At 44.9% G+C, this 27,068-nt stretch overlaps 1 protein-coding gene across 12 annotated transcripts in view; it reads left to right on the top strand.

Moving 5' to 3' along the window:
* Nucleotides 1-27,068, top strand: part of cacna1c (calcium channel, voltage-dependent, L type, alpha 1C subunit) — a 291,786-nt gene that overhangs the window by 163,577 nt on the left and 101,141 nt on the right. For all 12 annotated transcript variants that reach the window (XM_031898600.1, XM_031898603.1, XM_031898598.1 and 9 more), the window contains exon 4: nt 26,255-26,394. In XM_031898600.1, coding sequence (XP_031754460.1) covers nt 26,255-26,394 — 140 coding nt within the window. The remainder of the gene's footprint in view (nt 1-26,254; nt 26,395-27,068) is intronic.

Raw genomic sequence — 27,068 nt, 5'->3', positions numbered from 1 at the left:
TTCCCCATTAACCCTGTGCTGGCTGAGTGCAAAGAGTAGGCACGTTGCCATGGCGACAGTGCCATATGTCAGCTGCAACACCCTCCCTGCCAACTTCTGCTAATGCCGACTCTGCTGAAAGGTGTTATTCTGTTAGTGAGATTGTACAGATCACTGGCAGCTTCAGAAACCGATGGGAATAGATTGGATACTGGGCTCCTCACTTATTATTTTTCTAAAACAACTGTAAAGCAGCAAAATACAGAAAAAATGCCACATTGTTGCCATGGCTACTATAAAGTATATATATATACAGAGAAGGAATGTTCTTGGCACACAATAAGCTGTACCCCCATACTGTACTGTCTAAGGGAAACACTATGGCACCTCCTACCCATATGTATAAATACAAATATACAGAGAAGGAATGTTCTTGGCACACAATAAGCTGTACCCCCATACTGTACTGTCTAAGGGAAACACTATGGCACCTCCCTCCCATATGTATAAATACAAATATACAGAGAGGGAATGTTCTGGGCACACAATAAGCTGTACCCCCATACTGTACTGTCTAAGGGAAACACTATGGCACCCCCTACCCATATGTATAAATACAAATATACAGAGAAGGAATGTTCTGGGCACACAATAAGCTGTACCCCCATACTGTACTGTCTAAGGGAAACACTATGGCACCTCCCTCCCATATGTATAAATACAAATATACAGAGAAGGAATGTTCTGGGCACACAATAAGCTGTACCCCCATACTGTACTGTCTAAGGGAAACACTATGGCACCCCCTACCCATATGTATAAATACAAATATACAGAGAAGGAATGTTCTGGGCACACAATAAGCTGTACCCCCATACTGTACTGTCTAAGGGAAACACTATGGCACCCCCTACCCATATGTATACATACAAATATACAGAGAAGGAATGTTCTGGGCACACAATAAGCTGTACCCCCATACTGTACTGTCTAAGGGAAACACTATGGCACCTCCCTCCCATATGTATAAATACAAATATACAGAGAGGGAATGTTCTGGGCACACAATAAGCTGTACCCCCATACTGTACTGTCTAAGGGAAACACTATGGCACCCCCTACCCATATGTATAAATACAAATATACAGAGAAGGAATGTTCTTGGCACACAATAAGCTGTACCCCCATACTGTACTGTCTAAGGGAAACACTATGGCACCCCCTACCCATATGTATAAATACAAATATACAGAGAAGGAATGTTCTGGGCACACAATAAGCTGTACCCCCATACTGTACTGTCTAAGGGAAACACTATGGCACCTCCTACCCATATGTATAAATACAAATATACAGAGAAGGAATGTTCTGGGCACACAATAAGCTGTACCCCCATACTGTACTGTCTAAGGGAAACACTATGGCATAAGTCACACCTTACTGAATTATCAGTGTAACATAAAATAAATTGATTATCAGAGCTGCCTAAATTCACTGTATATTTTTGCTTGAAGTCACGACTAAAATGAATTCCCGGCTCACACATTAAAATTTCCAAAGCCCCGGAACCATCAGACGGGTTTGAGAGCTACGCCTGAGAAGCCCAGTGCCAAAGTAAAGTAAAAGAGACACAATTTATATGCAACATAATAGTAAAATGCATTTTACAAGCGAGGACCCAGTCCAGTGTAATTAGATAAAGATGCAAAAATGTTTGGAAATCTCATAAATCCGTCCAATTACCCTGCAGCTTTTAATGACGAACGGTTCACCGCAACTTGATTTATTGCACATTTACTAAACATTTTGGAGCCACTCCCTCTTTAAAGGGGATGTAAACCCAATCATAACGCTGTCCCACTGCGCCCCCTAGTTTTGCTATAGAAGTTGTCGAAAAACTAAATATCTCATTATAAGTGCAGGAGAAGTGACCAATGAGAATGCTGATTCCCAGCACTGTGTCGGCCATCTTGCTGGTACCTTACATATAGAGATAATGATGGCATTTTCCCGTCATTATATGGCACAGGAATCAGACATGGGGATAAAGGGACAGACTTGTTCAGTGCTGGGAAACTGTGCTTATTGCTCCCAACTCCAATTGCAGGAACAGAGAACAGGGAGCCGGATTTACTCACATCAGCTGGGATTCTCATTGGGGGATTTCTTGCATTTTAATGGGGATTTGGGGGAAAGTTTTATTGTGCAATATTGCTTTAAGAATACAACCCTTATGTTGCTGGACTACAGCTCCCAGCATGCCTCACCCTTCATTATACGTTAAATTGTTGTGGGATTTGTAGTCCAGCAACAGCTGAGTAACGTTTGGTTAAGCCGTGCAGCAGGGGCAGTTACATCTGCCTTCCTACCCTTAGTTCTGACCCTTCTTGAACTGTGGCCATCATTAGCACATTCGGGATGGGGGGGTTGATTGAAGTTGAAGGTTGATTGAGGGGAGAAGGAAGGGGGGGCAGCAATCAGGGGCTTTTGGATGAACTTACTTATTGGCCTTCCACTGATTACATTACTGCCCCATCCCAATACCTTTCCTTTCTAAAGGTCCTCATACACGGCCGATTGTAGCTGCCGATATGGGTCCCTTAGACCAATTCGGCAGCTCTTTGGCCCGTGTAGGGGCACTAACGACGGGCCTGCCCGACCGATATCTGGCCTGAAATTGGGCAGATATCGATCGGGCAGGTTAAAAGATTCAGTCGGATCGGGGGCCGCTGTTAGAACTTGATCGTTTGGCCCCAGGGCCTACATTTTCCCGATATCGGCCACCCATAGGTGGGGGATATCGGGAGAAGATCCGCTTACTTGGCAACCTCACCAAGTGAGCGGATCCTAACATGTATGGCCACCTTTAGCCCCTCTACAAGCCAGCTCCATAGATAATGGGTTTGCTAAGATGAGAGTGGGACCTAAATGCGCAGTGTCCTTACCTCAACCCAACTGAACCCTGGTGGGATGATATGGAACCCCAAATGTGAGCCAGCAACATCAGTGCCCAACCTCACTAATGCTCTTTTGCCTGAATGGAAGCGACTCCCAACAAAAATATTCCAACATCTAATGGGGGAGCTTACCAGAAGAGTAGGGGCAGTTATAGCAGCAAAGGTACGGACTATAACCCCTATGCTATAACCCTATTGGGTTGGGAATGAGATGTTGGGCAGGTAGGGGCCTCTCATACTTTTGCCCATATAGTGTATTTACTTCTTTAAATGCCAAGAGTTTGTGGTTATACTTTGGCCGACAGAATGATTATTGACCTTGGCAAGAGCCGGGCTGTGTGTGGCCGGAGCCAGTGGAAGTGAAGATGTTTCGGCGGAGGAGACGTTTTCCTGCTGTAACAAACCTTCCCCTCGGCCGATCGATTCTGGGAGATATATGGGAGCTGAGGGAGACTGTGGCTTGTTATTAAAACAAAACAATTTGCTGCTTTCTCCGGCTATTAATTTTGCATCGCGGCCATATTTCATGTCTCAAAGGAAGCTGTTGAACGTGGCTGTCTTTCTTATTTATTTGGCACCCCCTGAACAGACATGGGGCACTTTACTTTGGTGCCAGCTTTCCTGTAGGTCTCCCTTGTATTGGTTTGGGATGGATACCATGGAATCGGGGCACTTTGCTTTGGTACCAGCTTTCCCGTAGGTTTCCCTTGTATTGGTTTGGGATGGATACCATGGAATCTGGGCACTTTGCTTTGGTACCAGCTTTCCCGTAGGTTTCCCTTGTATTGGTTTGGGATGGATACCATGGAATCTGGGCACTTTGCTTTGGTACCAGCTTTCCCGTAGGTTTCCCTTGTATTGGTTTGGGATGGATACCATGGAATCTGGGCACTTTGCTTTGGTGCCAGCTTTCCCGTAGGTTTCCCTTGTATTGGTTTGGGATGGATACCATGGAATCGGGGCACTTTGCTTTGGTGCCAGCTTTCCCGTAGGTTTCCCTTGTATTGGTTTGGGATGGATACCATGGAATCTGGGCACTTTGCTTTGGTACCAGCTTTCCCGTAGGTTTCCTTTGTATTGGTTTGGGATGGATACCATGGAATCTGGGCACTTTGCTTTGGTACCAGCTTTCCCGTAGGTTTCCTTTGTATTGGTTTGGGATGGATACCATGGAATCGGGGCACTTTGCTTTGGTGCCAGCTTTCCTGTAGGTTTCCTTTGTATTGGTTTGGAATGGATACCATGGATTCAGGGCACTTTGCTTTGGTGTCAGCTTTCCCGTAGGTTTCCCTTGTATTGGTTTGGGATGGATACCATGGATTCGGGGCACTTTGCTTTGGTGCCAGCTTTCCCGTAGGTTTCCCTTGTATTGGTTTGGGATGGATACCATGGAATCGGGGCACTTTGCTTTGGTACCAGCTTTCCCGTAGGTTTCCCTTGTATTGGTTTGGAATGGATACCATGGATTCGGGGCACTTTGCTTTGGTACCAGCTTTCCCGTAGGTTTCCTTTGTATTGGCTTGGGATGGATACCATGGAATCTGGGCACTTTGCTTTGGTGCCAGCTTTCCCGTAGGTTTCCCTTGTATTGGTTTGGGATGGATACCATGGAATCTGGGCACTTTGCTTTGGTGCCAGCTTTCCCGTAGGTTTCCCTTGTATTGGTTTGGGATGGATACCATGGAATCGGGGCACTTTGCTTTGGTACCAGCTTTCCCGTAGGTTTCCCTTGTATTGGTTTGGAATGGATACCATGGAATCGGGGCACTTTGCTTTGGTGCCATGGAAATGGGGCACTTTGCTTTGGTACCAGCTTTCCCGTAGGTTTCCTTTGTATTGGTTTGGGATGGATACCATGGAATCGGGGCACTTTGCTTTGGTACCAGCTTTCCCGTAGGTTTCCTTTGTATTGGTTTGGGATGGATACCATGGAATCGGGGCACTTTGCTTTGGTGCCAGCTTTCCCGTAGGTTTCCTTTGTATTGGTTTGGGATGGATACCATGGAATCGGGGCACTTTGCTTTGGTGCCAGCTTTCCCGTAGGTTTCCTTTGTATTGGCTTGGGATGGATACCATGGAATCGGGGCACTTTGCTTTGGTGCCATGGAAATGGGGCACTTTGCTTTGGTACCAGCTTTCCCGTAGGTTTCCTTTGTATTGGTTTGGGATGGATACCATGGAATCAGGGCACTTTGCTTTGGTTCAATGGAATTGGGGCACTTTGCTTTGTTTCCAGCTTTCCCGTAGGTTTCCTTTGTATTGGTTTGAATGGATACCATGGAAATGGGGCACTTTGCTTTGGTGCCAGCTTTTCCGTAGGTTTCCCTTGTATTGGTTTGGGATGGATACCATGGAATCGGGGCACTTTGCTTTGGTGCCATGGAAATGGGGCACTTTGCTTTGGTACCAGCTTTCCCGTAGGTTTCCTTTGTATTGGTTTGGGATGGATACCATGGAATCAGGGCACTTTGCTTTGGTGCCAGCTTTCCCGTAGGTTTCCTTTGTATTGGTTTGGGATGGATACCATGGAATCGGGGCACTTTGCTTTGGTTCAATGGAATTGGGGCACTTTGCTTTGGTGCCAGCTTTCCCATAGGTTTCCTTTGTATTGGTTTGGAATGGATACCATGGAATCGGGGCACTTTGCTTTGGTTCAATGGAATTGGGGCACTTGGCTTTGGTGCCAGCTTTCCCGTAGGTTTCCTTTGTATTGGCTTGGGATGGATACCATGGAATCGGGCCACTTTGCTTTGGTGCCATGGAAATGGGGCACTTTGCTTTGGTACCAGCTTTCCCGTAGGTTTCCTTTGTATTGGTTTGGAATGGATACCATGGAATCAGGGCACTTTGCTTTGGTTCAATGGAATTGGGGCACTTTGCTTTGGTGCCAGCTTTCCCGTAGGTTTCCTTTGTATTGGTTTGGAATGGATACCATGGAATCAGGGCACTTTGCTTTGGTGCCATGGAAATGGGGCACTTTGCTTTGGTACCAGCTTTCCCGTAGGTTTCCTTTGTATTGGTTTGGAATGGATACCATGGAAATGGGGCACTTTGCTTTGGTACCAGCTTTCCCGTAGGTTTCCTTTGTATTGGTTTGAATGGATACCATGGATTCGGGGCACTTTGCTTTGGTGCCAGCTTTCCTGTAGGTTTCCTTTGTATTGGTTTGGAATGGATACCATGGAATTGGGGCACTTTGCTTTGGTGCCATGGAAATTGGGCACTTTGCTTTGTTTCCAGCTTTCCCATAGGTTCCCTTTATATTAGTTTGGACTGGAATGGATACTATGGAATCACCCACCCATATCCATTACAGACCAAAAACCCATCCCGGTGACCGTGGCAGTGGTTATTATTATTATTCCTGTAGGCAGCCCTGACGTAATAGTTCCATGGTGGCAGCGCCGCCGTCCATCACTTGCCGGGAGACTGCTGCGTTCCGAGAGACTGACGTGTCCCCTGTTCCACGATGAGTCACATGAAGGTGCCGCTCTAGAATTCCAATGAGCAAGTGCAGTCTCATTCATTGGGGCAGTAGATCAGGTAGAAATTCTGCCATGCATGTATTTGTTAAAGGGGAACTAACCCTCATCATTTTTTACCTGCTAGCCCCCTCCCCAAGTGCATCTATACAGCTGCATAAAAGTGAACTGATCCTTCATCTCTGGTGAAATGTAAAGCTAGTAGTAGTTAATTCCCCTTTAAAAGGGATTTTATCAAGCATTATAGCACATTGGAAGCCAGTGGCATACCTACAGGGGTCCAGATCCTTCCACACAATATTTTTTCTAGGCCCCCACCCAGTGCTCTGTGAATAAGCCACAGGCCTCCCTACAGAGGAAGCAGACCCCACAGCAGGGCTGGCCGGGCCCCCACTGAAACCCCCCAAGTACTGTGGGCAGGGACGCCATCAGAAATCATGGGGCCCCTCAAAACAACATTTTCTGGGCCCCCCCTCCCACAGGGCCCCTCCCCCAGTGGCCCCTCCCACCAGAACAAAGGACACACAGACATAAAAAGTATCAGGGCCCTCCATATGCTATGCTGGCCAGGCCCCCCCCATATACAGGGCCCCCCCAATTGCCCCCATACACAGGGCTCCCGAATTTCCCCCATACACAGTGCCCCCAATTGCCCCCATACACAGGGCTCCCCAATTGCCCCCATACACAGTGCCCCCAATTGCTCCCATACACAGGGCTCCCCAATTGCCCCCATACAAAGTACCCCCCATAGACATTGCCCCCCATTGCCCCCATAGACAGGGCCCCCATACTTCTTCTTCTTTGGCTTCGTCTTCTTCTTTGGCGGCTTCGCCTTCTTTGGTGGCATCTTATCTTACATATAGAGATAATCATGTCATTACAACCCTGATGTTGCTGGACTACAGCTCCCATCATGCCTCAACCTTCATTATATGATCAATTGTTTTGGGAGCTGTAGTCCAGCAACATCAGGGTTGGATTCTTAAAGCAATATTGCACAATAAAACTTTCCCCCATTAAAATGCAAGAAATCCCCCAATGAGAATCCCAGCTGATGTGAGTAAATCCGGCTCCCTGTTCTCTGTTCCTGCAATTGGAGTTGGGAGCAATAAGCACAGTTTCCCAGCACTGAACAAGTCTGTCCCTTTATCCCCATGTCTGATTCCTGTGCCATATAATGACGGGAAAAATGCCATCATTATCTCTATATGTAAGGTACCAGCAAGATGGCCGACACAGTGCTGGGAATCAGCATTCTCATTGGTCACTTCTCCTGCACTTATAATGAGCTTTTTAGTCAGTAGAATGCTCAGCGGTAAATTTTCTTGCATATATATATATATATATACTGTATATATAAGCCATTGATCTACTCTTCCAAGAAGCACCACAGAACTGCTGCAGTGAGCTACCTTACAATGTAACTTACCCCCTTGGGTTTATAATGTGCAAGGCAGGTCCATTTAACTGCACGTCCTATGCGACTGTTGGGGGGGGGGGGGGAGTCATGCATGGAAGTTCATGACCAAGTGTAGTTGCTTTCTGAGGACTCAGCATCCCATAGCGCAATGCAGCAGCAGCACAGGGATGGGGGGACGCGTATGAAACCCTCCTGTATCTGTCAGCATTCCTTCTGGCAGCCTCTTCATTTGTGTAAGTGCTCAGGGGAATATTTTTCTTTCTCCTTAATATGATTTTTGCTTGCTGGCAAGAGAGTCCCAACGACTGCCCTTAAGCTATTGATAAATGGGCTAAGGGATCTGGCCTGGAGATGGGCCCGGAGCTACCCAGCCTTGCCTTTATACTCGGAATTAAACGACTCATTAGCAAGAGAAGCTTAGGGGCCCCCAAGATATAATTACCCCTTATTGGGGGCAGAACAGCCCTATTGGGTTTATTTAATGGTTAAATGATTCCCTTTTCTCTGTAATAATAAAACAGTACCTGTACTTGATCCCAACTAAGATATAATTACCCCTTATTGGGGGCAGAACAGCCCTATTGGGTTTATTTAATGGTTAAATGATTCCCTTTTCTCTGTAATAATAAAACAGTACCTGTACTTGATCCCAACTAAGATATAATTACCCCTTATTGGGGCAGAACAGCCCTATTGGGTTTATTTAATGGTTAAATGATTCCCTTTTCTCTGTAATAATAAAACAGTACCTGTACTTGATCCCAACTAAGATATAATTACCCCTTATTGGGGCAGAACAGCCCTATTGGGTTTATTTAATGGTTAAATGATTCCCTTTTCTCTGTAATAATAAAACAGTACCTGTACTTGATCCCAACTAAGATATAATTACCCCTTATTGGGGCAGAACAGCCCTATTGGGTTTATTTCATGGTTAAATGATTCCCTTTTCTCTGTAATAATAAAACAGTACCTGTACTTGATCCCAACTAAGCTATAATTACCCCTTATTGGGGCAGAACAGCCCTATTGGGTTTATTTCATGGTTAAATGATTCCCTTTTCTCTGTAATAATAAAACAGTACCTGTACTTGATCCCAACTAAGATATAATTACCCCTTATTGGGGCAGAACAGCCCTATACCTGTACCCAGTTCCCACTGGGCCCCCTATGCCTCCTGCCCCCCCTAGATGCCCATTAAGGTGGCACCCTGAGTGTTACATGGGCAAGCGACCGACAGGAAAGCCGCAGACATGCCTTTGCCTGAATTTCCCTGGCCGTGGTTTCCTGGTTCCACTCAATGTGAATTAGGCACGGTTATGTATTAGTACCGACAGAGCTGCGCAGAGGGGCACATTCCCATCGCCTTTCTTTCCGCACTTTGTGCCGATTAACGATACAATTGGCTCGGCAGATAAAGGCGGGGAGATGCCGAGGGCAGAGAGAGAAGCCACAGATACCAGCAATATGGCCACCACCCTGGCTATAGAGCTTCTAGATGCCTTCTAATGCACTGCAGTGTCCTGGCAGGAAGGGGTTAATACGCCGCTTCCCGGCACTGCGCAGAATTCAGGCAGATGGCCACGCTCTAACTCTCTCCCACCGCTTTCTATTTTGGTCTGTCAAACGAACTGCTTATTTTCTGAAATCCAGGGACACTTATTACACCGGGAAACAGCACATTAGCGCAGCCCTCAGATTAACCCAACTGTATCGTATTTAGCGTAATGCCCTCGGGGAACAAGGGGTCAAACCTGGGGTGTCTGGAGAGGATAAGATGTCTTCCCAGTATGGGCCTTCACAGTACATCAAGCAGCCAGTCAATCTAAACTGTCAGGACAAAACCCAGAGTGATTCTGATTGGACATCTATTAGATATAAGCACAGAACATCTAACATAGGGAGAGCACAAACAGAAGCTCCGCCTCCATCCCCATATGCAAAATAGCCTACATAGGAAGGAACCCATAAGGGGGAACTCATGCCACCCCGACCCTGGAATTTAGGGCAAGTCCAGAATGCTCGGGACCTGGGGTTTTTGGGATAAGGGATCTTTCTGTAATTCGGATCTCCTACCTTAAGCCTGCTAAAACACAAATTAAACCCAATAGGGCTGTTCTGCCCCCAATAAGGGGTAATTATATCTTAGTTGGGATCAAGTACAGGTACTGTTTTATTATTACAGAGAAAAGGGAATCATTTAACCATTAAATAAACCCAATAGGGCTGTTCTGCCCCAATAAGGGGTAATTATATCTTAGTTGGGATCAAGTACAGGTACTGTTTTATTATTACAGAGAAAAGGGAATCATTTAACCATTAAATAAACCCAATAGGGCTGTTCTGCCCCCAATAAGGGGTAATTATATCTTAGCTGGGATCAAGTACAGGTACTGTTTTATTATTACAGAGAAAAGGGAATCATTTAACCATTAAATAAACCCAATAGGGCTGTTCTGCCCCCAATAAGGGGTAATTATATCTTATTTGGGATCAAGTACAGGTACTGTTTTATTATTACAGAGAAAAGGGAATCATTTAACCATGAAATAAACCCAATAGGGCTGTTCTGCCCCAATAAGGGGTAATTATATCTTAGTTGGGATCAAGTACAGGTACTGTTTTATTATTACAGAGAAAAGGGAATAATTTAACCATGAAATAAACCCAATATGGCTGTTCTGCCCCAATAAGGGGTAATTATATCTTAGTTGGGATCAAGTACAGGTACTGTTTTATTATTACAGAGAAAAGGGAATCATTTAACCATGAAATAAACCCAATAGGGCTGTTCTGCCCCCAATAAGGGGTAATTATATCTTAGTTGGGATCAAGTACAGGTACTGTTTTATTATTACAGAGAAAAAGGAAATCAGTTTTAAAAATCTGAATTATTTAATTAAAATGGAGTCTCAGGGAGATGACCTATTCGTAATTCAGAGCTTTCTGGATAACTGGTTTCCGGATAAGGGATCCCATATCTGTACTAAAGGGCCTAGTAATGCTATTGAGAGTCAGTGTATATCTCCTTGCACTCTGGAGTCCAACCCCCAATCTCCCATCTGGTTCAAGGGAATTCTGGATAAACATTATTCCTGTTTTTGGATGATATTCGTTTATATAAAACCCAATGGCCTCGGGCCTTATTCCAGAACGACTTCTTCGTGGAAAAATAACAATGAGCTCTGCCAATCACATGCTGTTTAACATGCTTGTGTTCCTATTGGCCTCTTGGGATCTATACCCAGATCAAGTGCCTGTAGATTCCCTTTCCGTTGGCTGCATTGATAGTAAATTACTGTTCCCAGCACTTCTGTTGGTCCCATTGGGGTTTTTTGCCTTCCTCTGTATCAACTAGCAGTTAGGCAGGTTATATATAGGCATTATGTTTGAACGTGATGGACGTACGTCTTTTTTCAACCCAACTTACTATGTTATTACACTAAATTCTCATTGGTAATGGTAAAAGAGACACTAAACCCAACCGTGAAGATGTCCCACTACTCCCCCTAGTTCCCTATAGAAGTTAAAGGGGAACTAAACCCTGCTGCACTGCACGGCTCAACCAAACGTTACTCAGCTGTTGCTGGACTACAAATCCCAGAACATATAATGACGGTTGAGGCATGCTGGGAGCTGTAGTCCAGCAACATCAGGGCTGTATTCTTAAAGCAATATTGCACAATAAAACTTTCCCCCAAATCCCCAGGCCCAGCGGCTGCATAAAATGCAAAAAATGCTCTGGGGGGCTTAATACAGGGTTATTATTACAGAGAAAAGGGAATCATTTACAGGGTAACCCTTTAAACTGTATGAATCATAAGTTGGGGGTATATAAAGGAAATGACATAAACATGCCACACCTCCTCTGATGACGCACCCAATGGTTCAAAATGCGTTAGGAGTGTGGGTACCATGAGGCACTGGGATGCACCTATCCATTGTTTGGTATAGTTTGTTTGCTTTTCTTTAATTGTTTGTTTAATTTTGAGCCAATAAATGGTTGTTTATTTCACTGAATGCTTTGTTGATTGATTATATATATATATTCAGGACCTATCAGTGGGATATAACTTGCAGATTCTCTTTCTTAATCTACTAATAATATTAATGGCAGCTGGTGCTGGGAATTATGGCACTTTGCAGGCACAGTTCTAATTGGGCCAAATAGATACAGTGTGCCTAAGGCCAACCCTGGCCAGGGATGGCAGTCACAGGGGGGCCCAGTAAAGCCCTAATTAATGAGCAATTACAATATAAGGTCATTTTCCTACGTTTTGTGGCCCTAAATTGAATTTGCTGTTGGTGCCAGTAACATATAGTAATGCCACTGGGCGTAAGGGGTGTGGCCAAAATGCACCCGATAAATGTGTCCATAGAGTCGATGTCTATAATTTGATGCTAAAGGTGCCCATACACTATAAGATCCGCTCGCTTTGCAATGTCGCCAAGCGAGCGGATCTTTACCAGATATCCCCACCTACGGGGGGGGCGATATCGGGTAGCAAGCTGCCAAACGATCGGATTACATTTGCGGCCATGGGCAGTCGGTTCGGGGACCGCATCAACGAGCCGATGCGGTCCCCGATCCGACTGGATTTTCTAACCTGGCCGATCGATATCTGCCCAATTTCAGGCCAGATCTCGGTCGGCCGGGCCCATCGTTAGTGCCCCTACACGGGCCGATAAGCTGCCGAATCAGTCCAAGGAACCCATATCGGCAGCTTCTATGGGCCCGTGTATGGGGACCTTTACACTTAGCATCTATCTTGACTACCTAGGAGCAGCAGGGGGCTAGTTGCTTCTGGCTCATAATGGAAGAGGGGTCCTGGCTTTCCCCCCGATAGTGGGCTTTTCCCAAGGAAGGGGTTAATGATTTATAGCAGCGGCCGTTGGAGCGCAGACATGATGAATCTGCCCGGTTATACGTGAGAGAGTGCACGCTGAGGCCGCTACAGACTCTCTCGCAGCGGGTAACATATGGCGCCGCCAGCAACGAATTGAACATAACCGCACCCCCTCCGAGGAGCAGACATGTTTATATCAGATGCCGGGATGATAGAGAGTGCCGTGCCGTGCCGCATTTTGAAGAATAACATCAGGGAAATGGAGATATGTCTCCAAAAAAAAATTATTTCCTGAAATGTTAAAGGGGTGGGTGGCGGTCACCTATAATGTAACCTTTAGTATGTAATGTCCTATTACTAGCAACGTTGCAATTGGTCTTCATTATTTATTTGTTATAGTTGTTTCATTGTTTTTAGTATGTAATTGAATGCCCTATTACTAGCAACGTTGCAATTGGTCTTCATTATTTATTTGTTATAGGTGTTTCATTGTTTTTAGTATGTAATTGAATGCCCTATTACTAGCAACGTTGCAATTGGTCTTCATTATTTATTTGTTATAGTTGTTTCATTGTTTTTAGTATGTAATTGAATGCCCTATTACTAGCAACGTTGCAATTGGTCTTCATTATTTATTTGTTATAGTTGTTTCATTGTTTTTAGTATGTAATTGAATGCCCTATTACTAGCAACTTTGCAATTGGTCTTCATTATTTATTTGTTATAGTTGTTTCATTGTTTTTAGTATGTAATTGAATGCCCTATTACTAGCAACTTTGCAATTGGTCTTCATTATTTATTTGTTATAGTTGTTTCATTGTTTTTAGTATGTAATTGAATGCCCTATTACTAGCAACGTTGCAATTGGTCTTCATTATTTAATTGTTATAGTCGTTTCATTATTTGCTTTCCTTTTTGTTCTGACTCTTTCCAGTTTTCAAATGGGGGTCACTGACAAAACGTTACTCAGCTGTTGCTGGACTACAAATCCCAGAATAATGTAACATATAATGAAAGGTGAGGCATGCTGGGAGCTGTAGTCCAGCAACATCAGGGCTGTATTCTTAAAGCAATATTGCACAATAAAACTTTTCCAAAACTTTCCCCCAAATCTTTAGGGCCAGTGACTCCATTAAAATCAGGGGGCCAAGCTGATTCTGCCTCCCTCGCGTCGGGGGGGGGGGGGGGTGAATCTCTACCTCAGAGCGTTCATTAAAAATAATTCAGCTGTAGGCTTGTAGAACAATAGTTTTTTGGCTGCCGGGGTCAGTGACCCCCATTTGAACGTTGGAAAGACTCAGAAGAGGAAAGCAAATAATTCAAAAACTATGAAACATTAAAAATGAAGACCAGTTGAAAAATTGGGACCATTGGCCATTCTATTATTATTATTATTATTATTTTACCTAAAGGTGAACTAGCCCTTTAAGAATGCATCCCTGATAGTCTCTCCCCTGCCTGTGCCGACACAACCGGCGGTGCCATCGTATAAAAGGGTTTGTTGGGAGGCCTGGCGCGTTCCGGCCTGGGCACATATGAATGATACATTTGGCTGTCACACACCCTGTCAGTTGCACTTTACTGTAAGATGATGACTTGGTAAAGAGGGAGCCAGTCAGTTCTCAGACTCTCGACGCAAGATCTTCCAGGAATCCGTGGCACCTCCATGCCTGGCGTGTAATGATGTCCCGGAGCACTTTTAGGGGTCACTAAGTGGGGGCCCCGGCATTGGTGGGCCCCAGCGGCCCAGACCCGACCTTATTGCCATTTCCTCTGGTCTCCAATGTCCTCCCCTGACGCGTTTCGCATACAAGAGTTCAAGGGAGGACGTCGGACAGGGGTCCTGCAGGGGGGAGGGGGGGATTATGGGTGCCCAGCAGCGGAGGACGCAGCCAGAGGAAGCACCTTGGGGGGTGCGGGGCCCCTGCATCCCCCAATCCGACCCTGAGTGGGGGTGCTCTTGTTGGTTCAGCTTACTGATGCATTTTCAGTTCAGAGATCTTGGGGGCCCACTGGGCTAAAAGCCTACTGAGGCTCTGTGTGCCAGGCTGCAATGTGGGGCTTATGGTGCCAAGCTACTGGCATTGGCAAGGCAAAATCTAGGCCCTGGTGGAGTATGGGGTGCAACCATTCTAATGTATGGGGCAGCGTCGGACTAGGCTGCGGGGGTACCAGGCCCAGATTTGATCCCCCCAGGGCCCTCCTGCGACCCACCATCTCCCTCCCTCGACGCCCCGCAGGTAAGTTTCTTTTAGTAGCGCTCAGGGAAGGGGGTCCGAGGGTGGGGAAGGCGGCAGGGGCCATTGGGGGGCCCCTGAGGCAGAAGCCCCGGTGGGCCCTGCACCCCGTCCAACCCTGTATGGGGGGACCACTTGCTTTAAAGTGTTTGTATTAAACCTCCATTGGACCTTCTGCATGGGCCTGTGGGGGCCACATTATGCACTTTGGTTGCCACTAGCCAGTATATATGTATGCGTAGGGTGATATCAGAACAGGCACCCAGCAACAGGGTGCTTAGCACCTTCAGACTGGCACATAATCAGTGATATCAATATCTTAAAGGGGAACTAAAGCCTGTCCTTTCTATTAATTAAAGCACTGAATTAGAAGCCAGCCCCAGCTCATTGCCTGCCCATATCCCGGAGTATAAAGGGAAAGTAATCCCTGGTTACTAGCAGAGTCTAATCCCCCCTTTTCCCATTCAGCGGTATGTCCTCATCATCATCTCTTGGTTTTATTGTGATATTTACTCCGCCGCGTGTGCCCACGGATTTCTTTCATCGCTGCTGATGAATATGTCTAGCCGTGCATTATGTTACGTATCCGTCTTACGCTGAATTATGCACAGAGCGTATATAAATATAACACTAGAAGGCAAGTCGTTGAGAATGTGACTCATCGGACACCACGTCGCACACAATATGATCCCGTTACAGAGAAAATGAGCCACTAATAAGCCACGGTTACACAGCGCGCACTAAAGGCTTCAGTCGAGGAACTTAACGTTGGGCATATTCTTGTAGGAAGCTACATACAAGCAGGTATCTGCTCCTCTAGGACGGGCAGCATTAACCCAATGAGCGGATCTTACTCAGGTACCAATATACAAGCAGGTATCTGCTCCTCTAGGACGGGCAGCATTAACCCAATGAGCGGATCTTACTCAGGTACCAATATACAAGCAGGTATCTGCTCCTCTAGGGCGGGCAGCATTAACCCAATGAGCGGATCTTACTCAGGTACCAATATACAAGCAGGTGTCTGCTCCTCTAGGGCGGGCAGCATTAACCCAATGAGCGGATCTTACTCAGGTACCAATATACAAGCAGGTATCTGCTCCTCTAGGGCGGGCAGCATTAACCCAAATGAGTGGATATTACTCAGGTACCAACATACAAGCAGGTGTCTGCTCCTCTAGGGCGGGCAGCATTAACCCAATGAGCGGATCTTACTCAGGTACCAATATACAAGCAGGTATCTGCTCCTCTAGGGCGGGCAGCATTAACCCAAATGAGTGGATATTACTCAGGTACCAATATAAAAGCAGGTGTCTGCTCCTCTAGGGTGGGCAGCATTAACCCAATGAGCGGATCTTACTCAGGTACCAATATACAAGCAGGTGTCTGCTCCTCTAGGGCGGGCAGCATTAACCCAAATGAGTGGATCTTACTCAGGTACCAATATACAAGCAGGTATCTGCTCCTCTAGGGCGGGCAGCATTAACCCAAATGAGTGGATATTACTCAGGTGCCAATATAAAAGCAGGTGTCTGCTCCTCTAGGGCGGGCAGCATTAACCCAATGAGCGGATCTTACTCAGGTACCAATATACAAGCAGGTGTCTGCTCCTCTAGGGCGGGCAGCATTAACCCAAATGAGTGGATATTACTCAGGTACCAATATAAAAGCAGGTGTCTGCTCCTCTAGGGTGGGCAGCATTAACCCAAATGAGCGGATCTTACTCAGGTACCAATATACAAGCAGGTGTCTGCTCCTCTAGGGCGGGCAGCATTAACCCAATGAGCGGATCTTACTCAGGTACCAATATACAAGCAGGTGTCTGCTCCTCTAGGGCGGGCAGCATTAACCCAATGAGCGGATCTTACTCAGGTACCAACATACAAGCAGCTGTCTGTTCCTCTAGGGCGGGCAGCATTATTCCAAATGAGCGGATCTTACTCAGGTACCAATATAAAAGCAGGTGTCTGCTCCTCTAGGGCGGGCAGCATTAACCCAAATGAGCGGATCTTACTCAGGTACCAACATACAAGCAGCTGTCTGCTCCTCTAGGGCGGGCAGCATTAACCCAAATGAGCGGATCTTACTCAGGTACCAACATACAAGCAGGTATCTGCTCCTCTAGGGCGGGCAGCATTAACCCAAATGAGCGGATCTTACTCAGGTACCAACATACAAGCAGGTGTCTGCTCCTCTAGGGCGGGCAGCATTAACCCAAATGAGCGGATCTTACTCAGGTACCAACATACAAGCAGGTGTCTGCTCCTCTAGGGCGGGCAGCATTAACCCAAATGAGCGGATCTTACTCAGGTACCAATATAAAAGCAGCTGTCTGCTCCTCTAGGGCGGGCAGCATTAACCCAAATGAGCAGATCTTACTCAGGTACCAACATACAAGCGAGTGTCTGCTCATCTAGGGCGGGCAGCATTAACCCCAATGAGCAGATCTTACTCAGGTACCAACATACAAGCAGGTGTCTGCTCCTCTAGGGCGGGCAGCATTAACCCCAATGAGCAGATCTTACTCAGGTACCAACATACAAGCAGGTGTCTGCTCCTCTAGGGCGGGCAGCATTAACCCAAATGAGCGGATCTTACTCAGGTACCAACATACAAGCAGCTGTCTGCTCCTCTAGGGCGGGCAGCATTAACCCCAATGAGCAGATCTTACTCAGGTACCAACATACAAGCGAGTGTCTGCTCATCTAGGGCGGGCAGCATTAACCCCAATGAGCAGATCTTACTCAGGTACCAACATACAAGCAGGTGTCTGCTCCTCTAGGGCGGGCAGCATTATGTGTAAGGAGCAGACACCTTCTTGATATTAGTTCCTGAGTAAATTGAAGGGGCACTAAACCCTGCTGCTCTGCACGGCTCAACCAAACGCTACTCAGCTGTTGCTGGACTACAAATCCCACAATAATGTAACATATAATGAAGGCTGAGGCATGCTGGGAGCTGTAGTCCAGCAACATCAGGGTTGTATTCTTAAAGCAATATTGCACAATAAAACGTTTCCTGTTTGTTCCAGCAGGAGCAATAAGCACAGTTTCCCAGCACTGAACAAGTCTGTCCCTTTATCCCCATGTCTGATTCCTGTGCCATATAATGACGGGAAAAATGCCATCATTATCTCTATATGTGTGCATTTTTTGGTGTGTTGCTATGGAAATAGCTGCGGTGTTACGAAGAGGAGAAAAGAATTCTTATACATGAAGAGAAGCGCTGATTGAAGAGGTGCAAAAGGGCTTTCTATAGGCACAGAGGCACCGAGAGGAAGGAAATGTAAGATTTTCCCATGCCCCATTTAGCACATTTGCAGGCTTGTGATTGGCTAAGCCTGTATTCATATTTAATAGGGAACAGCCAGTGTCTATGGAGGAATCTGTATAGCACAATATATGCAGTATATATACAGGTCCTTTTCAAAAAATTAGCATATTGTGATAAAGTTCATTATTTTCTGTAATGTACTGATAAACATTAGACTTTCATATATTTTAGATTCATTACACACAACTGAAGTAGTCCAAGCCTTTTCTTGTTTTAATATTGATGATTGTGGCATACAGCTCATGAAAACCCAAGCATATTTCATCCGACCAATAAAAGAAAAGTGTTTTTAATACAAAAAAAGTCAACCTTCAAATAATTATGTTCAGTTATGCACTCAGTACTTGGTCGGGAATCCTTTTGCAGAAATGACTGCTTCAATGTGGCGTGGCATGGAGGCAATCAGCCTGTGGCACTGCTCAGGTGTTATGGAGGCCCAGGATGCTTCAATAGCGGCCTTAAGCTCATCCAGAGTGTTGGCTCTTGTGTCTCTCAACTTTCTCTTCACAATATCCCACAGATTCTCTATGGGGTTCAGGTCAGGAGAGTTGGCAGGCCAATTGAGCACAGTAATACCATGGTCAGTAAACCATTTACCAGTGGTTTTGGCACTGTGAGCAGGTGCCAGGTTGTGCTGAAAAATGAAATCTTCATCTCCATAAAGCTTTTCAGCAGATGGAAGCATGAAGTGCTCCAAAATCTCCTGATAGCTAGCTGCATTGACCCTGCCCTTGATAAAACACAGTGGACCAACACCAGCAGCTGACATGGCACCCCAGACCATCACTGACTGTGGGTACTTGACACTGGACTTCAGGCATTTTGGTATTTCCCTCTCCCCAGTCTTCCTCCAGACTCTGGCACCTTGATTTCCGAATGACATACTTTGGACCACTGAGCAACAGTCCAGTGCTGCTTCTCTGTAGCCCAGGTCAGGCGCTTCTGCCGCTGTTTCTGGTTCAAAAGTGGCTTGACCTGGGGAATTCGGCACCTGTAGCCCATTTCCTGCACGCGCCTGTACACGGTGGCTCTGGATGTTTCTACTCCAGACTCAGTCCACTGCTTCCGCAGGTCCCCCAAGGTCAGGAATCGGTCCTTCTCCACAATCTTCCTCAGGACCCAGTCACCTCTTCTCGTTGTGCAGCGTTTTCTGCCACACTTTTTCCTTCCCACAGACTTCCCACTGAGGTGCCTTGATACAGCACTCTGGGAACAGCCTATTCGTTCAGAAATTTCTTTTTGTGTCTTACCCTCTTGCTTGAGGGTGTCAATGATGGCCTTCTGGACAGCAGTCAGGTTGGCAGTCTTACCCATGATTGCGGTTTTGATGAACCAGGCTGGGAGTTTTTAAAAGCCTCAGGAATCTTTTTAAGGTTTAAGTTAATTAGTTGATTCAGATGATTAGGTTAATAGCTCGTTTAGAGAACCTTTTCATGATATGCTAATTTTTTGAGAATTTTGGGTTTTCATGAGCTGTATGCCACAATCATCAATATTAAAACAAGAAAAGGCTTGAACTACTTCAGTTGTGTGTAATGAATCTAAAATATATGAAAGTCTAATGTTTATCAGTACATTACAGAAAATAATGAACTTTATCACAATATGCTAATTTTTTGAAAAGGACCTGTATATATGTTGTCTTAATCTTGTTTTGCCGTAACTCAAATTCCTCTCCGTTATTCGCGCCCCTGTTACCTGTGCAGGGCGCTAGGCTCCCCTCGCCTGATTGGCTATTTGTAGTTGTGAGAATCGCCCAGCAACGAATCAATAATTCACAGAAAACTGTTAGAAAAAAAAAATACATCTTGTTCTCGGTTAAATTCTCGTAAAACGTCTCTGACCAATACTCAGGGGTGGGTACCCTCCCGCAGAACACCGCTCGTTCGTGCATTATTGAAACACCGGTGGGAATTGTGGGTGAAATTAGAGATATAAAATAGAGTGTTCATCTGTCCGTGGTGCTCGGAATGGCCATTATTGTGCTTTTTAACATTTCATTCTCGAATTTTTTTGGATGCCATTTTGGTGGTTAAGATGCCCATATACCTTCAGATCTGCGAGCGGATCTTCTCCTGATATCACCTACCCGTAGGTGGGGATATCGGGAGAAGATCCGCTCGCAGATCTGAAGGCCCTGGGGCCAAACGATCAAATTATAATGACGGGTATAGGAAAAGTCGGTTTGGGGACCACATCAACGAGCCAATGGGGTCCCCGATCCGACTAGATTTTTTAACCTACCCGATTTTAGGCCAGACATCGGTCGGGCAGGCTGGTCGGTAGCGCCCATACACAGGCCGATAAGCTGCTGAGTCGGTCTAAGGGACCCATATCGGCAGCTACAATCGGCCCGTCTATGGGGACCTTTACTTGGTTGCTATGGGTTCCACTGAGCCTAACAACCAGGCAGGTCCTATGTTTCATATGTATTGCAGAGGTAGGTCTTAAGGGTAGGGGATATACCATTAGGGGAGTGCAGGGGGGTACAGTCTGGGTCCCAAGAGACCTTGGTTGGATTTTTGGAATAATGGGGCGCAGGGTCGGACTGGGCCGCCGGGACACTGGGAAAGAACCCGGTGGGCCCCAGAGGCCCAGACCCGACCCTCGCCGGCACTCCCCCTGCTCAGGAAAGGACGTGGGGGGGGGGTAGTGAGGCTCAGCGGGGGCCCCTGCGGAGGGTGGAGCAAGCAGGGGACACGGCGGGGGCACATGCACTCCCCAGTCTGACCCTGATGGGGTGTGACCCGTTGTACTTCTTGGAAGGGCTCCTCTTCCCAGGGGCCCAGGTTACCAATTGGTTAATAACAGGGGCCATCTGGGGGGGGGGGGGTGCAAACTTAGTAGTATGGGGGCCCCTATATTCCTGATGGGAGGCCCTGGTTAAACAAGATATTGTCATTAGTTAGCTTACAATTTCCCCCATATGTAAACAAAGGCACTAATATTGTCCAGAAGCAGTAACCCATAGCAACCAATACGATTTTGCTTTGAAACAGGTGACCTGTAAACTCTTCCTGCTGATTGGTTGCTATGGGTTACTGCTGCTGGTCAAACTTAGTGCCTTAGTGCCCCTATGTACATGTATAAAGCTCGACAAGACTGCTGCATTTAATGTCCGCGCCTAATTGGGAATTTTGATTCACAGAGCGAATGTCCGTTAAAGCCTGTTAAATATGGCCGATCCGCAAATGATGAATATTTATGCGTTTAGGCGGCGGAAAAAAAATATTCGCTAAACTGATTTGGCAAATTGTAAATTTATATTCACAATGGGGTGAGACAAAGGCAACTATATGACTATATGTGCAAGGAGCGGCTTAGTTAATGGACTTTTTTTTTTTGCAACAACTGCAGCAAACTTGCAGCACTGAGGCCTTAGGGTTAAGACACACATTACTATTAGCAGCTACTTGTCGTGGCTACTAAAATAGACAATGCTGATCATTTACTGATAACTGTCTCTACAAGTGTTTTAGCAGAGGCAATTCTCAGTATTGTCTATGGCAGGGGATTTTCTGGGGTTTAGTAGCCGTGACAAGTAGCTGCTACTAGTAGCCCAGTGTGTCTTCACCCTTATGGCTACTAAGGAAAAGATGGAGCTGCCCATAATGGATGTCGAGTGACAAACAAGTTACGGAGCGGCCCCTACTCCCTGCAGGACAGTCTATGAAAGGTCACCGCGGCCCCCTGCCATGATGGTTTAGGTGCCCCCCTCTGCTGTAATAATAACTATATCAGCTCGGCTACAGTAACCCTTCCCATGCTGGCCTGCCGTTAGGGGCAAGGGGAGTGAGCTTATTTTATTATGATGTGCAGTAATAGTGAGAAAGAGTTCATTTTTAAAGGGGTAGTTCACTCTTTAAATTATATATTATTAGGGTGTAAAAACACGTGATGTTCTAATACAGTTTGCAATTGGTCTTAGTTGTTTTGAGGGTTTTCGAATAGCTGTTTGTTCAGCAGCTCTCCATTTTGGAATTTCTGCAGCTATCTGGTTGCTACGGTTTCAGTTTACTCTAGCAACCTTGCAGTGGTGTGAATGAGAGACTGGAAGGGGAATTGGAGAGGGGCTGAATAGAATTGTAGCCTCACAGAGCAATCAATCTATCTATCTTTCTATCTATCTATCATTTATCTATCTATCTATCTATCTATCTTTCTATCTATCTATCTATCATTTATCTATCTATCATCTATCTATCTATCATCTATCTATCATATACCTATCTATCTTTCTATCTATTCATCTATCTATCTATCTATCTATCATATATCTATCTATCTAATCTGTCTATCTATCATCTATCTATCATATATCTATATATCTAATCTGTCTATCTATCTATCCATCTATCATCTATCTGTCTATCTATCTATCATATATCTATATATCTATCTATCTATTGTCTATCTATCAATTGTCTATCTATCAATCATATATCTATCTATCTAATATGTCTATCTATCGTCTATCTATCTATCAATCATATATCAATCTATCTAATCTATCTATCTAATCTATCTATCTATCATATATCTATCATATATCTATCTAATCTATCTAATCTGTCTACCTATTTATCTATCTATCTATCATCTATCTATCTATGTATCTATCTATCTATCTATCTATCTATCTATCTATCTATCTATCTATCGATCTATCATCTATCTATCTATGTATCTATCTATCTATGTATCTATCTATCTATCATCTATCTATCTATCTATCTATCTATGTATCTATCTATCTATCTATCTATCTATCTATCTATCTATCATCTATCTATCTATCTATGTATCTATCTATCATCTATCTATCATCTATCTATCTATCTATCTATCTATCTATCTATCTATCTATGTGTCATCTATCTATCTATCTCAGCAGCTGAGAAGTTAATAAATCTCCCATGCTGCACTCTGCTCGTTCCCTGACGAGGTGCTAATGAGAGGCTGTTAATAGCCTTTATGAATAAATGATACAAACAAGGTCCCTGCCGCGTCGGCTGTTAGTGAATTCAGTGAGTGATTCAGCGCTGCGCACCCTTCCCAGTTACATGGGGGGTATCACTTCCCCCGCTATAGAGATATGGGACCCGCCACCTGAGCCCACCCCAGTAACAGGCAGGACCCCATAGGGCCCCATAACTCTCGGGCCCCCCATCAGCCAGTCCTGTTAGTCGTTGCTTCATTTTCTTGCACTCAGGGATAAATATTTAAAGGGCAAATGTCACCCAGAGGTTTTTATAATAAATAATTTTCTATGGTTTAGAACAGTTCATTTACTTTGCCCCTAAGTGGGATGAAAGTGCTCTTGCCCCGTCCACCTATTATCTGCCCCCAAGTGACATCATTGCCTGCCCCCCAACCTAAATGCCTATATTAAATAGAATAAAGGTGGCAACCCTAAATTGCACTGGACCCAAGAGCTTACAGTCTACAACTAATAATTAGTGGTGTAACTATAATAGTGGTGTAACTATTTACTGTTTACAGCACACCCCATTGCAGAGGGGCCCAGAAATGGGGGGGCCCAGACCACGGGGTCTGCTGTACCATAATCCCCCCATTGGTCGGTCGAGGCCAGGAGGTGTGGTGCGAGAGTGCCGGGGGGGTTGGAGGGACTGGTTGCACCAGGATTTTTCTGCAGGGGGGCCCCAATGTGACCAAGTTATGCTGCTGAGATAAATACTATAATATAATAAACAGTCAAGGCTCCTTATTCCTTTTTATGGCTTCAAGTCTTGGGATGTAAGGCCTGCCCAGTGCAGCCATCTTTCTTTCTGTTATTTAGTGATTTGACCTTTTGGGGGAGAAGCCCCATGTTAGGGGGCTGCCGTGCACTTTCCTTGATGCGTTTGTGTTATTGTTTTATAATTTCAGGTGTCTTTTCCCTTGCATAGTGTTGCCGCAGTATTCTATTCCCTTTCCTTGTGTATGGAATTGTATGGATCTGTGGCCTTATGGGGATATATTATACAAGCAACCTGGCCGGCCTCTATGTCTACCCCCCCCCCCCCCCAGTGCGTGCATCTACCATACACTCCATTATAATAAAATTCACATTTTTAGAAATGATTCCCCTTTTCTCTGTAATAATAAAACAGTACCTGTACTTGATCCCAACTAAGATATAATTACCCCTTATTGGGGCAGAACAGCCCTATTGGGTTTATTTAATGGTTAAATGATTCCCTTTTCTCTGTAATAATAAAACAGTACCTGTACTTGATCCCAACTAAGATATAATTACCCCTTATTGGGGCAGAATAGTCCTATTGGGTTTATTTAATGGTTAAATGATTCCCTTTTCTCTGTAATAATAAAACAGTACTTGTACTTGATCCCAACTAAGATATAATTACCCCTTATTGGGGGCAGAACAGCCCTATTGGGTTTATATCATGGTTAAATGATTCCCTTTTCTCTGTAATAATAAAACAGTACCTGTACTTGATCCCAACTAAGATATAATTACCCCTTATTGGGGGCAGAACAGCCCTATTGGGTTTATTTCATGGTTAAATGATTCCCTTTTCTCTGTAATAATAAAACAGTACCTGTACTTGATCCCAACTAAGATATAATTACCCCTTATTGGGGGCAGAACAGCCCTATTGAGTTTATTTAATGGTTAAATGATTCCCTTTTCTCTGTAATAATAAAACAGTGCCTGTACTTGATCCCAACTAAGATATAATTACCCCTTATTGGGGGCAGAACAGCCCTATTGGGTTTATTTCATGGTTAAATGATTCCCTTTTCTCTGTAATAATAAAACAGTACCTGTACTTGATCCCAACTAAGATATAATTACCCCTTATTGGGGGCAGAACAGCCCTATTGGGTTTATTTAATGGTTAAATGATTCCCTTTTCTCTGTAATAATAAAACAGTACCTGTACTTGATCCCAACTAAGATATAATTACCCCTTATTGGGGCAGAACAGCCCTATTGGGTTTATTTAATGGTTAAATGATTCCCTTTTCTCTGTAATAATAAAACAGTACCTGTACTTGATCCCAACTAAGATATAATTACCCCTTATTGGGGCAGAACAGCCCTATTGGGTTTATTTAATGGTTAAATGATTCCCTTTTCTCTGTAATAATAAAACAGTACCTGTACTTGATCCCAACTAAGATATAATTACCCCTTATTGGGGCAGAACAGCCCTATTGGGTTTATTTAATGGTTAAATGATTCCCTTTTCTCTGTAATAATAAAACAGTACCTGTACTTGATCCCAACTAAGATATAATTACCCCTTATTGGGGCAGAACAGCCCTATTGGGTTTATTTAATGGTTAAATGATTCCCTTTTCTCTGTAATAATAAAACAGTACCTGTACTTGATCCCAACTAAGATATAATTACCCCTTATTGGGGGCAGAACAGCCCTATTGGGTTTATTTAATGGTTAAATGATTCCCTTTTCTCTGTAATAATAAAACAGTACCTGTACTTGATCCCAACTAAGATATAATTACCCCTTATTGGGGCAGAACAGCCCTATTGGGTTTATTTCATGGTTAAATGATCCCCTTTTCTCTGTAATAATACAATAATGGCCAGTTTTTAGCAGCTTTTCAATTGGTCCCTCATCTGGAAAACCCCAGGTCCCATGCATTCTACATAACAGGTCACACACCACTATAACCAAGCACAGTTTCCCAGCACTGAACAAGTCTGTCCCTTTATCCCCATGTCTGATTCCTGTGCCATATAATGACGGGAAAAATGACATAATTATCTCTATATGTAAGGTACCAGCAAGATGGCTGACATATCATATATTCTGTAGTGTTTTACATTGCTTGTATCTTTCCTAATATTGTGACACTGCCTCGGATAATGGAACATGATATTCTCTAATTGCCGTTATGTGTTGTGATTATATGCTCCCCTTTCTATGGATCCCGCTGTCTCATTGTATATACCTATACATGTATGCATATATAAAGACTGTATTTTTCTCTTTCCCATAGGAACGGGTAGAATATCTCTTCCTCATCATTTTCACAGTGGAAGCCTTCTTAAAAGTCATTGCATACGGGCTTCTGTTCCACCCCAACGCTTACCTCCGCAACGGCTGGAATCTGCTGGATTTCATTATTGTAGTAGTAGGGTAAGTAGCGGGCAGATCCTAATGCTTGTTACTTTTTATCACTTACTGTATCTTACCCAGGGCAAAAATAAGCACTCACCCCAAATCCCCCCTAACTGGCCTTCAGGCTGGGCCCCCTTAGCCCATAACAAGGTTACAGATATATAGAAACATTGGGGTAACAGTCACCCCGCTATAGTTCCAGGGGTACCCAGGGCACAAATAAGTACTCACCCCAAATCCCCCCCTAACTGGCCTTCAGGCTGGGCCCCCTTAGCCCATAACAAGGTTACAGATATATAGAAACATTGGGGTAACAGTCACCCCGCTATAGTTCCAGGGGTACCCAGGGCACAAATAAGCACTCACCCCAAATCCCCCCTAACTGGCCTTCAGGCTGGGCCCCCTTAGCCCATAACAAGGTTACAGATATATAGAAACATTGGGGTAACAGTCACCCCGCTATAGTTCCAGGGGTACCCAGGGCACAAATAAGTACTCACCCCAAATCCCCCCCTAACTGGCCTTCAGGCTGGGCCCCCTTAGCCCATAACAAGGTTACAGATATATAGAAACATTGGGGTAACAGTCACCCCGCTATAGTTCCAGGGGTACCCAGGGCACAAATAAGCACTCACCCCAAACTCACTCTCAGTGCCCCCAAACCAGGGAGTTATTTTTAAATTCCTGACTTG

The sequence above is a fragment of the Xenopus tropicalis genome, chromosome 3 (assembly GCF_000004195.4).
Source record: "Xenopus tropicalis strain Nigerian chromosome 3, UCB_Xtro_10.0, whole genome shotgun sequence".
Taxonomy (NCBI): domain Eukaryota; kingdom Metazoa; phylum Chordata; class Amphibia; order Anura; family Pipidae; genus Xenopus; species Xenopus tropicalis.
Note: the sequence above shows the minus strand (reverse complement) of the source record. Positions and strands in the feature narration are given on the sequence as shown.